The 14,420-nt window shown below is 41.8% G+C and overlaps 2 protein-coding genes and 1 long non-coding RNA gene across 6 annotated transcripts in view; 1 reads left to right on the forward strand and 2 right to left on the reverse strand.

The window, feature by feature from the left end:
• Positions 1–7,158, reverse strand: part of TTC19 (tetratricopeptide repeat domain 19) — a 57,115-nt gene extending 49,957 nt beyond the window's left edge. For all 4 annotated transcript variants that reach the window (XR_012912996.1, XM_075994022.1, XM_012737908.3 and 1 more), the window contains exons 1-6: positions 6,444–7,158; positions 6,245–6,363; positions 4,467–4,577; positions 3,591–3,629; positions 2,841–2,897; positions 2,467–2,528 (exon numbers count right to left, since the gene is read on the reverse strand). Coding sequence is in view for 3 of the 4 variants with exons in the window: in XM_075994022.1 (XP_075850137.1) it covers positions 2,467–2,528; positions 2,841–2,897; positions 3,591–3,629; positions 4,467–4,577; positions 6,245–6,363; positions 6,444–7,059 (1,004 nt within the window). In the remaining variant the exon portion in view is untranslated. The remainder of the gene's footprint in view (positions 1–2,466; positions 2,529–2,840; positions 2,898–3,590; positions 3,630–4,466; positions 4,578–6,244; positions 6,364–6,443) is intronic.
• On the forward strand, positions 6,857–13,993 carry LOC142861898 (uncharacterized). The gene is made up of 4 exons (XR_012912997.1): positions 6,857–6,960; positions 7,409–7,548; positions 10,870–10,891; positions 13,889–13,993. It is a non-coding gene; the product is annotated as an uncharacterized LOC142861898 (long non-coding RNA).
• The window catches only part of ADORA2B (adenosine A2b receptor), a 37,328-nt gene continuing 30,346 nt past the window's right edge, over positions 7,439–14,420 (reverse strand). Inside the window, exon 3 of the mRNA XM_075994023.1 lies at positions 7,439–7,564. Coding sequence (XP_075850138.1) covers positions 7,555–7,564 — 10 coding nt within the window. The 3' untranslated portion in view covers positions 7,439–7,554. The remainder of the gene's footprint in view (positions 7,565–14,420) is intronic.

Raw genomic sequence — 14,420 nt, forward strand, 5'->3', positions numbered from 1 at the left:
GGGAAGAGGGAATTTTGCTTGAAGTCTCTAAAGAGTGTCAATCTGCCTCTTCTCAGAAGTTTTTTTTTTTAAGCCATCCACTTAACCACTTCGGTACGAGCGTCAACTATAGTAGACAGCCACAGATGAACGCGCACAGCCGAGCGTTGACTTTAGTTGACAGCCATGATATGACTTTTCTAATTTTTCATTTATCAAAATAAATTTGTGAACATTTAAAAATAATGTGATGAAAACATATATGTGTATGTTACCTATTCTGATTTACATACAAGGAAAGCTGCCTGTAAAGTAAAACAAGCTTTCAGTGCTTTAAAGCTTTCCTCATCACACAAGAGCAAAACAGATCCGTCGTCAATGCACAGCGCAAACTATCATGTGGACTATGAGTGCCGGCCGTGGGCAAAGTGTCGCTGCCAGGGAGCACCATACCGAAGTGGTTAATGTAACAAAGAGCTAAGAATGCTGCCGTAGTTTTAATAACTGACATAACCAGTGGTTTTCATCATCTCCCACTAACAGTCTCCAGTGAGTTGGTTTTTGCCTTACATCTGTTCAAAGCAATACAAGCCTGAATGGAGACTCAGGCCACCCTGCACTGAGGATTCAACTGCTAACCTCATACTGCTCCTGGGAGGCTTTAGTCATTTTATACTTCTTCTAAGCTGTAAGTAAGTCTTTGAGAAAAAGCTTCTTTTATAGAAATGGAACTTCTAGCTAGGGCACTAGAAGGCATTTTCCCCAACTCTGTAGCCCTGGACCCTTAGTCAACTGGAGAGGGCTCAGTCAATCCAAGCATGCAGGCTGACACTGCTGGTTTTTATAAAGAGATTCAGAGGAACATGACAGAAATTCCTTCATTCAGGAGCTCAGCTTTGGTTCTTGTTCTTCAATTTTGGGCTCTAGTATCTTACTAAAAGTGGCAATACAAAGCTCATCTTTTCTCTTCTAGTGCTTTGCCAGGGGAGCACTGAAGGCCTACTGTTCTACTCTACTCTCAGAACAGAAGCATCCCGTTCCTTCCTCAGACCCAAACCTTGGGAAGAGCAACCCTCTTCAGCCAGGATACTGGGCAGGTGGAGGTTGCCCACAAGATGCTCTCAGTCAGATCAAAAGGTCTACAAACAACTCCCTCCCTAACTCATATCAGCCTTTCTCAGCCTTAGGTTCTGGCTATCTTTTCTTGTCTCATGCTTCTCTTAATAAAACAAAATGAAAAGTACAGAGTAACTAAGAGGCTAATTATTACTGCCTACCACACAAGACTTCACCTCTACAAGACTATGACTTTGTCTTACTCAACAGTGTTTATTAGCTTTGAGCTTCTTACCCTAGGAGTCCATACCCCATCAACAACTAGTCCCGTCTATTACTCCTCCAAGAATGATCAAGCTGCAATCCTCCCTGGCATAGGCCAAGCTCAAAGCTTCTCAAAAGACTTGAAGTCAAAGGCTCTCAGAAGTTCTAACCTAGTCAGTCAAAATCCAAGGAGGCTAAACAGGTCCTGATGAGTACAAAGGGGCTGATGACTATAAAAGCGGGGAACAGTAGCAGGGCCTCTGGCCTTGATGGGCACCCATTCTACAGCATCAAACTTGATGTCACTCCAAACCTCTGGCACCAATTTTTGCAGCAACTAGAAACCTAAGGGAAGCAAGTCCTAGGCCTGTCCCAAAATTCACCCCAAAATATAACTCTCTAGAGGAGTTCTCTGCTTATATCCTAAGTACTTCGTTTCTGAATTCCAACGAGAGAGACTGACAGGGAATGAAAGGCATTAACTTGACGGTGTTCCTGGCCTTTGGCATACATCTAAATTGTTTTCTAAGCCTTCTCATGTTGCTGACAGATTTTTTCTTCTTTGTAAGAATATAGACTTATCCACTATTTTAAAAATAGCACCTATTTCCTGTCCTACTTTTTCAAAGGTCTCCCCTCTACTAGATATTTTCCCTCCTAAAACCTAGCTATGATCATCTCTACACACTGTAAAAACAGTCTACCGAATGAGCCACTTAGATACTCCCATACCAACTCTTTCATCTTCGACTTTATACCTAACTTCTTTTGCTGATACTTATTCTCAGCAAAATGACTTCTTCAAAGTAAATTATACCCAGCAGCTTTTACATTGCTCCCTCCTCTTCTAAGAAGAGCTAAAGTTCTAATTTGAACTTCCCTTCCCACTTCAAGTAGAAATAGACAGCTTGATTAGATTCGTCACACAGCTGGCCATGTGAGCTGTGTGCCCTCGCAGCAGACTAATGGCAACAGCAGGGGCAAAACTGGAAAAGCCTGATAATTTCAATGAGGAGGTAGAGAACACTTTGAGTGTGACACTGAATTTTTGAGACCCAGATGACCAGCAGGTAAATGAAGATTATATATAACATCCCAGGGTCAAAGTTTTCTGCCCATATCCCTACTCCCTGGCTGCTGCCACACTTAGATTCTGACTATACTTACCTATTCTGAGCAGCATAGATACTGGCTAGCTTTAGGGAGATTTCAATTATTGCATTGTCTTCCTGTTGGGAGAAAGACAAATGAAGGAAATTCATGACAAGTAAAATTTTCTCATGGAATATTTCAGATCAACTTCTAGAATAACTTTGGCCACAAAGCCATAGTCTTTTAGAGGAATTAGCCAACTGTGAATTCTTCAGTGACCATACTGTTGCATTAGTGAAAGACTGGCAATTGTTACATAGATCTAGAAGGGGAAAAAAATCCACCTTTTTTTACCAAAGCGCATAATGGGGGATAGGGTGTTGTTTTTAGGAAGCAAGACTACTGTGAAAACTGCTTCAGTGAGACATCATACTAGGCAATGTCCTTACCTGCTTCATGCCTCCTCCGAGCAGGTAACTCATTGTTGCTTTAAAAAGTTGTTCTGCCTAAAAGCGGGAAAAGATTTTTCTTTTACTTGGGCCCCACTATCTTATGTGACCCTGGATTCTAAGTACCAGTCTGATGCATCACTCCTTTGCAAAACACATATATATACACACACTCACATGCACACAGAAAAGTACCCTTGTGAAGGGAAAACAGATCAAAATATCAGGATCCCACATCATCTTCATACCTTAAACCACTCATCTAGACTCACTGTGGCAGAGGCTGCAAACAGTCCCCAAAATTAACTCTCCTCTCCATATTTTAGTTATAGAATCTCCTCAATTTTAGCTGTTCAGCTTCCCTTGCAGCTAGGTGTGGTCATGTGATAAAGTTTTGGCCAAGAGATGCAGGCAGAAGAAATGTGAACTTTTAAATCATTTTATAATTTGCCCTCCATCCTCTTTCTTCCTTCCTATAGACTGGAGGTGAGTCAACTAACCCATGCAGATGAGGACATATTTTAGAAGGAGCCTGGGCTTCTGGACCAGAGAGCAAAGGTGCCTATACCTACCTGCCTTCTGTCTTTGGGAGAACTAATGCACTAAAGAGAAATACATCTCTATCCTGTTGGAGTCACATTATTTTAGGGTCTCTTTGTTATAGTAGCTTAGCCTGTACCCCACTGTTATAATTCCCTTGAGGCTAATCCTTCACAAATTCAAGATACTACAACAAAGTTATTTACTTACATTTTCAAGCTGACCCCGTATAAATGCTAAGTTGGCCATCTGAAAGCAAATTACAAATTGTTTTTCAGTTTAGAGTGCTGTGTTCCCACTTATTTTAAAACCTTTAAACTAAAGATACCCTTTTGCTTCCACCCTCTAAATACAAAAATAGTTCAAAGTGAAACGTATGTCACCAATTAATCTGCTAGAAACACAGTACAGCAATGGTGTGAGAAGTAAATGCTTGCATATACTTTTATGACAAATCAAATCCAGGTCCTCTCATCACTGAAGAAACAAATGCTAACGATATTGGTTTCTTTTTGGTCTGGAATTGAGAGGTCTTATATAAGTGGCATCATAAGGGGAAAAAAATTGAAACCAAAAGAAAGCTTAGTTTAAAAAAGAAGAGTTGTAGGCCGGGCGCGGTGGCTCACGCCTGTAATCCTAGCTCTTGGGAGGCTGAGGCGGGCGGACTGCTCAAGGTCAGGAGTTCAAAACCAGCCTGAGCAAGAGCGAGACCCCGTCTCTACTATAAATAGAAAGAAATTAATTGGCCAACTGATATATATATATAAAAAATTAGCCGGGCATGGTGGCGCATGCCTGTAGCCCCAGCTACTTGGGAGGCTGAGGCAGGAGGATCACTTGAGCCCAGGAGTTTGAGGTTGCTGTGAGCTAGGCTGACACCACAGCACTCACTCTAGCCTGGGCAACAAAGCGAGACTCTGTCTCAAAAAAAAAATAAAAAATAAAAATAAAAATAAAAAAATAAAATATAAAAAAGAAGAGTTTAAGGACATCCTGAAGGTTAGGTATATAAATCAGAATTAACAACCCTTTCCTGGCATCCACCCTTCCTTATCAGTAGTAGCTCAGATTGGCTACAAGAGTTACCAAATCATAAGTGTAAGTGATGGCCTTCTTGTTATCCATCTGATAGGCAAGACGAAGAGCATCATGCAAAATTAGCTCAGCCTCTTCTGGTTCATCTTTCAAGATGCTCAACTGAAAAGAGAAGATAAATAATAGAAGATGAAATATAAAGAAAGCAGATGCATGTACTACCAGACAGAAGTGGATAATTATAAATCCCAATACACAGAAGGAAGCTACTCATTCAGTCATCAGATATTTACTGAATTCCTACTATGCACCAGGCATTGTCTACAGAGGTGACAGAGAAGTCAGCCTACCCTGCTGCTAGGTGTGGCCATATGACAATGTTTTGGCCAAGAGATGCAGGCAGAAGGAATGTGATTAATCATACTTTACAAGGTAGCTACTTGTCCTCCATCCTGTCTTTCTCTCTTCCTGCAGGCTGGAGGTGACCATGAAGGACAAGTAAGCTTAATTATGACCAATAAGAGCTGTGAGAAGCGACGAAAAGGAGAAATAAGGGGTCTCTTCTAAATGGGAGTCAGGGAAGACTTCCAAGGAAGTAACAGTTGAACTGAGGGAGGAAGCATGAGAATGAGTCAACCAAATAAGGAACTGGGGAGAATGACCCACAAGATAGAAAATAAATGAAGCCACTATAAGCTGAAAAGAATGGTTTTTCAGAAGAAATGCAAGGAAACAGATGAAGCAAGGATGATGACCCACAGGATTATTGCCAACTGAGTAGGCAAAGGAGGCTGGTTTAGATCACACAGGGTCTTATAGGCCAAGGCAAGGAGTCTGTATTTTATCATAAAGGCAGTGGGAAGTCATTCAAAGTTTTCAGGCAAAGAGGTGATATAATCCAATTATATATTTTTTAGAAGATCACTCCAGTTGCTGCATGGAGAATAGATTGTAGGGGGACAGGAGGGCAGGAAACGCTACTAGAGTGCTGGCAGTGGCAGTGATGGTTTGCAATGGGGTGACAACAGCAGGGGAGATAGAGAAAGGGGGGCAGATTTGAGAAACATTTTGGATTTGTTGGCAACAGGAATTGTTGCTGTACTATTAAGTGTACTGGGAGGCAATGGTTAAGGTACCACAATTTTAAGATAACTATGAGGTTACTAGGCTGAAAAACTGATGGTAGTGAAGAGAAGATGGAAAGAATGTGTTGGGGAGTCATTAAAGATCAAGAGTTTAGTTCTGGGCATGTTAAATATGAGAGGTTGGTGAGGTCTCAAAGTGCAGATGGCATGTCAGCAGCACACTGCAGGCTGGGGGATACAAATTTGGACGTTGTTGGTATCAAATCAGTATTTAGCCCAGTGAAAGAGATGAGATAACCTGGGGAGTAGAGGAGAAGAGAATGTAAAAAAGGATGTGGTCAAAAAGAAAAATTTAAAAATCAAATCAGATAACCAACACTAAATTGCATTTTCAGGATGCAATATATGTACAAAATTATGCCATTTCAGCTTGGCTGGTTAAGTGATAAAAATAGCTACAAAACATTCCAGATGTTTTGTTTGGATAAAACTGCGATCCCCAGGGTGCCATCTTCATCTGAACTTGAGACTGCAGCGGTTTTACTGCGGGCTTTAGAGTCGAACCTCTAGAGTCAAATCTAATCCCCCCTCGGATGACCAATCTCATTCTGGGCAATTTTGCCCTGGGAGCCTCCATTCACTCTTCGGTAAGGTGGAGAAAGTAATGCGCATCAACCAGGCCGCCGGACCTCGCGCACCGGGCGGCCGCGCTCGGCAGGACGCAGGGCCCAGGAGCCGCCTCACCTTGGCTCGCTTCAGCAGCTGGATGATCTCGGCCTCGGCCTCGTCCTCGGCGGCGGCCCCGTCCGCTCCCTGCTGCTCTTCCTTCTCCGCTGCAGCAGGCCTCGAGAACCAGGCGAGCGCTGCAGGAAGGGGCGCTGAGGTCACCGGGCCCGGCCCGCGCCCCGGTCCCCGCCCGGCCGGCCCCGCCCGCGCCCCTCACCTGCCAGCAGCGGCAGCAGGCCCGGGCCACCCCCGTGCGGCGCGACACGGGACGGCGGCACCTGCACCTCGGGCCCCGGGCCTCCGGCCAGCACCGGGAACGTGCGCACCGAGCAGCCCCGGCACCGCCGCCCTGCGGCCCGCAAGAGGCCCCCGCCCAGGCTCCGGCTCAGGAGCCGGTACATGCTCCCGCCGCGTCCTCTGCGCACTGCAGGCTGGCCGAGACCGGGCGCCCCGCCCCGCGCCGAGCGCTCGCCGGATTGGTCGGGCCGTGGCGACGAGGAGTCGTCACCGTTGCCGCCGCATGCGCAATGGCGCACGCTGACGTCACTCCCGTCTCGCCCCGCCCCCGACTGGCAGCCGGAATCCTTGGTGGGTCGGCGCTGGCAGCGGGAGCGCCGCGGACGTTGCGTCCTCTGAGGCGGGCACACTCTGCGGCGCCATGGCCGTCGCGCTTCCCGCGGTCGTGGAAGAGCTCCTGAGCGAGATGGCCGCCGCGGTGCAGGAGAGCGCGCGAAGTACGGGACGGACGTCGTTCGTGGCTGCGTGGGGGGCCGGGCACCGGGAGGCGGGCGCTGGCATCCGCACGCCGCCCCGCACACCTCGTAGTGGGCCATCGGCGTTTTTTTCCTGTGTGGTTCTACCTGTAAATCCCTTGCTCATTTAAAGGAGAAAAACAGTGAAACCGGGCGAGTAAAACTCAAATCTATTCAGCAGGCACCTCGGGCACGGCGCAGTCGCAGGAGCCCGCCCTCGGGGAGCGAGCCGCCGCGGGCCGAAGCGCAGGGGGTTGCGGGGGACGGCGCCCCGGCACCGCGTGGGGGCGTGGAAGGGACGGGAGCCTTAAGTGAGATACAGAAAAGTGAAGTTTTGAATTATTTTACTCAGAATTTTGAGTTATTAAGCTTATTTCTCAAGTTCTGATGTTAACTTTAATATTTTCATACACTTTGTTCACAAAATAAGTATTTTAGGCCCACAAAACCCAAATACGTACGCGATTACTGGAGTGAACCTGGACGTTGTGAAAGTACCTTTTTTCCTCTGACCAGAAGAGGCTGCCCTGTGACTGCTCACCAAAATCACTGAGAAGAGGTGATCTCAGGGTGTGTTCACAGCATACTAGAATGAGAGAATACTTAGAATCAAAATGCATTGACTAGCCGGGCTCGGTGGCTTCACAGCTGTAATCTTAGCACTTTGGGAGGCTGAGGCAGGAGGAGGATCGCTTGAGCCCAGAAGTTTGAGGTTGCAGTGAGCTATGATGATGCCACTGTACTTCAGCGCGGGTGAGAGCCAGACTCTTATCTCAAAAAAAAAAATTGCATCGAACTAATTAGAACTATTCTTCTGATGTAAAAATGGCCATCTTATAAATAACAGTCAACTTAGGCCACAAAACTGCCACCATTTATTCACTGGGTGGCTTTTGTTTTAAAACTACTGTACTGTACTATAAAGGGTTTGAGTTGAAGTTTTTAAAGAACTCAGAAAAGCAAGCCAACTTTTATTTTCTCATTTCAGTCAAAACTAACAAGACTTAAGTATGGATGCTTAAAAGGTTAGGCCAGCCAGGTATTCAAACATATTTGATTCTAGAAAGAGTGGAGTAAAAGCTAACTGAAACAGTTGTTCTAGGGCTCTAAGATTTGATGGCCTGAGTGTTTGGACTGCTGTCACTTTACACAAGTATGAACTGGGCTCTGTCAGAATGGATTAGTCTGTACACTGACAGTCTTGAAAGGGGCCTTATAGCCGCCCTTGACACCCATGCCTCAGACACAGTGACTACTGCTGTTGATTCATGTTTATTTCCAGCAGAACTGTTTTCTGCTCTTTCAAAGTATTTGTTCTAGATCAGGGGTCCTGAGACTTTTTAAACAGGGCCAGTTCACTGTCCCTCAGACCGTTGGAGGGCCAGACTATAGTTTAAAAAAAACTATAAACAAATTGCTATGCACACTGCACACATCTTATTTTGAAGTAAAAAAAACAAATGGGCAAAAACACCCACATGTGGCCCACGGACTGTAGTTTAAGGACCCCTGTTCTAGATAGTCATACACCCTTCCTGACCCCCATTCTTCAGCAGTAATTTTTTGAGATCAAGATTCCAAATTTACACTTACATGATGATGGTCACAGCAAAACCATGTAGAAAGTTATTAGTACTCTTCCTTTCCTTTGCGACTTTTTGGTTTCCCTGGAGTTTTAACTGCTTTGGTTTTGTTTGTTCGCTTGTTTAGTTTTCTATGCGTTTACCCCTAATTCAACCTCACACGCTTTACCAGTGTTCTAAATCTCCATTCAAGATGTTCCGATGAATGAGGTGTTTGTCATTTTCATTTTCCTAAGAAATCTCTCTTAGAGCCTTCTGACTTGCCTAAATATGGACTGGCTGATATCTTGGTTGTTTCTGGAGCTCTCCCTTCACCACTATTAACTGGGAATTCTCCTTACCTATGTTGGGCCTTATGTTTAGTATAGCCTACTTTTTTTTTTAGACAGTCTTGCTCTTTCACCCTGGGTAGAGTGCAGTGGTGTCATCATAGCTCACTGTAACCTCAAACTCCTGGGCTTGTGATCTTCCTCCCTCAACCCTCGAATAGCTGGGATTACAGGTGCATTCCACCAGGTCCAGCTAATTTTTCTATTTTTAGTAGAGAAGGGGTCTTAACTCTTTCTCAAGCTGGTCTCAAACTCCTGAGCTTAAGCAGTCCTCCTGCCTCGGCCTCCCAGAGTGTTAGGATGACAGGCATGAGCCTCTGTGCCCGGCCCTACAATTTTCTTTTTCTTGTTTTACTACCTTGCTTTGTGGAGCTCATACTTTAGCAGCCTGAACAAGTGGACATGAGTTGTACTGTTTGCATTTCTTAAAAAGTTCTTTTTCTACCCTCACACTTCACTGGTAGTTTGACTAGGTATTGAATTATATGTTGGACATCTGAAAACATTCCACTATCTGCTAGCTTCTGTTGTTGCTCCTGATTTTGTATGTGACCTTTATTTTCTCTGGAAGTCTGAATTATCTTCTCTTTATAAGCAGTGTTCTGAATCTTCTGATGAGGTTTGTTTTACTCACTTTGCTGTGTGGTCACCCAGTGGGCCCTTTCAAGCTAGAAATTCATATCCTTCAATTCTGGGAAATTTTAAGTTATCTGATTGATGACTTCCATCCATCTGTTTTCTCTGTTTCTGGTAGTCATATTATTCAGTTACCGAATGCCCTGTATTGATTATCCTTGTGACTGAGTATGGTTCTTATATTTTATCTTTTTATTTTCTCTACTTCCTGGCAACTTTTTTCAACTTTATCTTCCAGATTTTCTGATGAGTTTTTCATTTCTACTATCATATTTTTAATTTATAATTTTTTTACTAAAGAAACCCATTTTATTATACCTTGTGCCTGTTTTATGGTTGCACTGACTTGTTTTTTCTCTGATAGTAAAGTTTTAATATTAATAATAGGCATTTGAAATTTTCTCTCTGCAGTTTTTCCTTTAATTAGCTTTTTTCTGTTTGTTTTGTTCTCTTTCTTCTTTCCTTTGTTGTCTGGTAATTCTTGTTGTCTAGTCATGTTTAAGAATGAAAGACTAAAAAATGTATTGGAAGTTCTGGGCAGTGGAGGGGCTTATGGACTGTGAATGTCCTTATAGTTCTCGCTAGGCTGTTTAGTTGGGGAAACCATTTCAGTGTCATTCCCACTTCCTTTGGGAAGTCCCCAAGGAAGACTTCCAGTGTCCTGTCTGTACAGTAAAGACCTGAATGCTTGTGTTACAGAAGCCATATGGGGGAACAGCAAGAAATCTCCATGGTTTCAGTGTGACACTTTTACCCCCACTGTGCCTAGTATGTCCCCCAGTCCAAATATCCTGTGTTTGAACTTATCCAGAAAATAAACCTAGTCTTTTGCCACTAGGAGGGAGAAGCAGCCACCTAAATCTAAGGAGGGTAACTGGGGTCCTACTGCTTCTTAAACTTACTTTTAAAGAGTCTTAGTTTAGTATCCCTGCTTCATCTCTACCTTCAGAGCTACCTCATGCCACCAGTTTCTGAGGGTTTTTCAGGATTAGGGGGAGGTGGATTATGGACTATAAATCAGATTGGTACTTGGCTCTCCCCACTGCTAGTTTAGGATTCAGGTTTCTTGGGCCTTGGAAATGATTTTATGTTTGTCTGTCAGCTTCCAACATATCTTAGCTATTGTTTCTCTCTGTCTTTCTCATCCTTTGGAGTTTATACTTTTGTAAAAATCCTTTTATTATTGTCTTAGTGGGGTTTGAAAAAGAAGTAAAACTAGATCTGTAGGTTCAGTTCACCATCGTACACAGAAGTCTTTTTGGTTATCTAGTGTTTCTTAAGATTTTTGTCAGTGATCACTGCTTTAACATGATCAACTTTTTTTCCCTTCCTGTTTTTTACAGTTCCTGATGAGCATTTATTATCGTAAGTACATACGTTGTTGTGTTTGGTTTTTTTTTTTTTTAACCTTTATGTGTTTTAAGAGCCAAATCCTTTCAACATCAACTCTTGATTTTGAAAATATTCTTACTAAACTAGGAACAATATTTTCTTGACCTGATTGTTTAAAAACTGTCTCAAATGAATAGCCAGACACTACATGGACGATATAAGGCATTCCTATATTGTCCTATTTGCTACTCTTGTTTAGCATGGTCCAGAAATAGTACCTGTTACACTAACACATGATAAAGTAATTGGAAGTATACCTATCTGCAAGGAAAAACAATTATTATTTGTAGATGCTATAGCTAATTTAAAAAAAGACAAGAGAATAAAATAGAGTGGCCAGTTCTTTAAAAAATATAGAAATCAAAAATCATTCTTTCATACCACAAAGTTCAAAAACATAATTATATTCTCAATAGCAACAAAAAAAATGAAAGCTACCTATAAGTAAGTGACACTTAATTACGTATATACTCTTATATTTAAAAGACCTGAAGGATATACACCAACCTATACCAGTGTTTATCTTAAGGAGAAGGAAAGAGATAGAATTTATAGAAGAGCTTTAACCTGTTTGTTTCTTCAGTTTCTTTGTAAGAATTATATATTACCAGAAAAAAAATTACTGCTTTAAAAAAGAAAATGGGCAAATAATAGAAGGATGCAATACCCAAAAACTTTGTGGGGAAAAGGTAAATCTTAGTAGTAACCATAAAAATACAAATTAAAATAATAAGGTAAGTTTTCATCTATGAAACTAGCAACCACAGAAAAGATGTTGGCAAGAATATAAGGAAAGGGATAACTTACACTCTTCTAGTAGGAATGTAAATTAGAGAGTAATCTGTCAAAGGCTACAGGAGATTTAAAACATGCTTATTCTTTGACTCAGAAATTCCACTTACAAGAATATCCCAGGGAAGTAATCATGGTTGTTTTATTTTTTTGTATTTTTGGTAGAGACAGAGTCTCCCTCTTGCTCAGGCTGGTCTCAAACTCCTGAGCTCAATCGATCCTTTCACCTTGGCCTCCCAGAGTACTAGAATCACAGGTGTGAGCCACCACACCCAGCCAAGTCATGAGTTCTTTGGCCGGGCGTGGTGGCTCACACCTGTAATCCTAGGAGGCCGAGGTGGGCGGATCGTTCGAAGTTAGGAGTTCGAAACCAACCTGAGCAAGAGCGAGACCCCATCTCTACTAAAAATAGAAAGAAATTAATTGACCAACTAAAAATATACATACAAAAAATTAGCCGGGCATAGTGGCACATGCCTGTAGTCCCAGCTACTCGGGAGGCTGAGGCAGCAGGATCACTTGAGCCCAGGAGATTGAGGTTGCTGTGAGCTAGGCTGATGCCATGGCACTCACTCTAGCCTGGGCAACAGAGTGAGACACTGTCTCTAAAAAAATAAAGAAAACACTAATTTTTCAATTTTAGTTCAACCCAGCCATTTTATTTTCCAGTTTATACAAATAACCTACACGTTTAAAAAACTATTTTATTGGAAATAAAACATGAAAAACATCAGCAATCATACCACCCAGTAATAATCACTCTTACATTTTGGTTTATTGCCTTTTTTCTAATTAAACTTTTTATTTGAGATAATTGTAGATTTCCTTAAGAAAAAAATGTCAACAGAGTTGAGAATTTATAAATATATAATTTTATCCCCAGCCTTTCTTGCTAACATTATATCATAAGATTATTCCCACATATCAAATTTTTTCTTCAGCTGGATAGTCTTATTACTAATCAAAAAAATACAAATTTAATACCTATCAGATGGTCAAATGTGAAAAAGTCTGGTAATACTGGTATTGGTGAGGACATGGAGAAAATAAGACTCTAGTACAGTGCTGTTGGGAGTGATACTCTGTGGAAAGCTATTGGCAACACATATTAAAGTTGAAAATTGCACATATCCTGAGGCCCAGCAATTCTGTTATTAGTTATATAACCAGGAACAATTTTCATATTTGTGTCCCATGGGACATGGACAGGGATAATTGAATATTTATAATAGTATAAAATGGAAGCAGAATACCTATCAATAGAGTACTTAACAAATTGAAGGCAGTACGTACATATAATGGAATATTATTCAAAAATTAAATAAAAAGAAATATATATCAACATGCATCATTTAAAAAGCATTGAGTGGAAAAAGCAAGTTGCCAAAAGAAGCCTACAATATACCTTTTGTGTTTTAAAACTTACAAAAAATGCCGTATGTATATGCCATATACATACAAACATGCACATGTATATATATGGGTGTGCACACATGTTCTATGTATAATACAATATAAAAACATTATCAGGGCCGGGCACGGTGGCTCACGCCTGTAATCCTAGCACTCTGGGAGGCCGAGGCGGGCGGATTGCTCGAGGTCAGGAGTTCAAAACCAGCCTGAGCAAGACCCCGTCTCTACCAAAATATAGAAAGAAATTAATTGACTAACTAAAAATATATATACAAAAAAAAATTAGCCGGGCATGGTGGCGCATGCCTGTAGTCCCAGCTACTAGGGAGGCTGAGGCAGTAGGATCGCTGAGCCCAGGAGATTGAGGTTGCTGTGAGCCAGGCTGACGCCACGGCACTCACTCTAGCCTGGGCAACAAAGTGAGACTCTGTCTCAAAAAAAAAAAAAAAACATTATCAGGAAGGAAACCAACGAATGCATGTGGTTGCCTCAGGGATAAATGGAAGGTATGGAGAAGTATAGGAGGCACTATAAAGAAGTAGTAAGAGGGCTTTATCTGTAATAGTTTACTCCTTTTATTTAAAAAAAGAATCCAAGAAGATCTGAAATGCATGAACAAGATGTTAACATTTATTAATTCTGGGGAGTCCATGGGTTTTACTATATTATTTTTTTTTCCAAATTAAAATGAATTTTTAAAATTTTCAAATTACTGAGGTGACTTTGAGATCAGGCCTTCTAATCTGAAGTCTTTTTATATCCTAGGCTGAAGTTTGTCTTTGGCTCATCAGCCATCCAGGCCTTGGACCTAGTTGATCGACAGACCATCACCTTAATCTCATCACCTAGTGGAAGGCGTGTTTACCAGGTAGAAGTCTCTAGATCTAGGGGATGATCTCAATAGAAACTCCCTAAAATAAAATGTTTTCATGAATCTCTGTGGAAGCTGGTGAACAGCTTTAAGTACTTCTTGGACTGTTGAGAAGTTTTTGACCCAACTTAGTAAAATTAACATACTAGTATTTATTTATTTATTTATTTATTTTTAGACAAAAATTATTTATATTTATGGCATATAACATGTTCTGAGATATGTAAAACCTTGTTTACAAGGTTTTGACTAAATCAAGCTAATTAACATATCCATTACCTCACATCCTTGTTTTTTTGTGGTGAGAAAACTCAAAATCTACTTTCTTAGCAATTTTCAAGTATATAATACATTGTTATTAACTATAGTCACCATGATGTACAGTAGAGCTGCTGCACTTATTCCTTCTAACTGAAATTTTGTACC

This window comes from Microcebus murinus, chromosome 18, assembly GCF_040939455.1.
Source record: "Microcebus murinus isolate Inina chromosome 18, M.murinus_Inina_mat1.0, whole genome shotgun sequence".
NCBI classification, from domain to species: Eukaryota; Metazoa; Chordata; class Mammalia; order Primates; family Cheirogaleidae; genus Microcebus; species Microcebus murinus.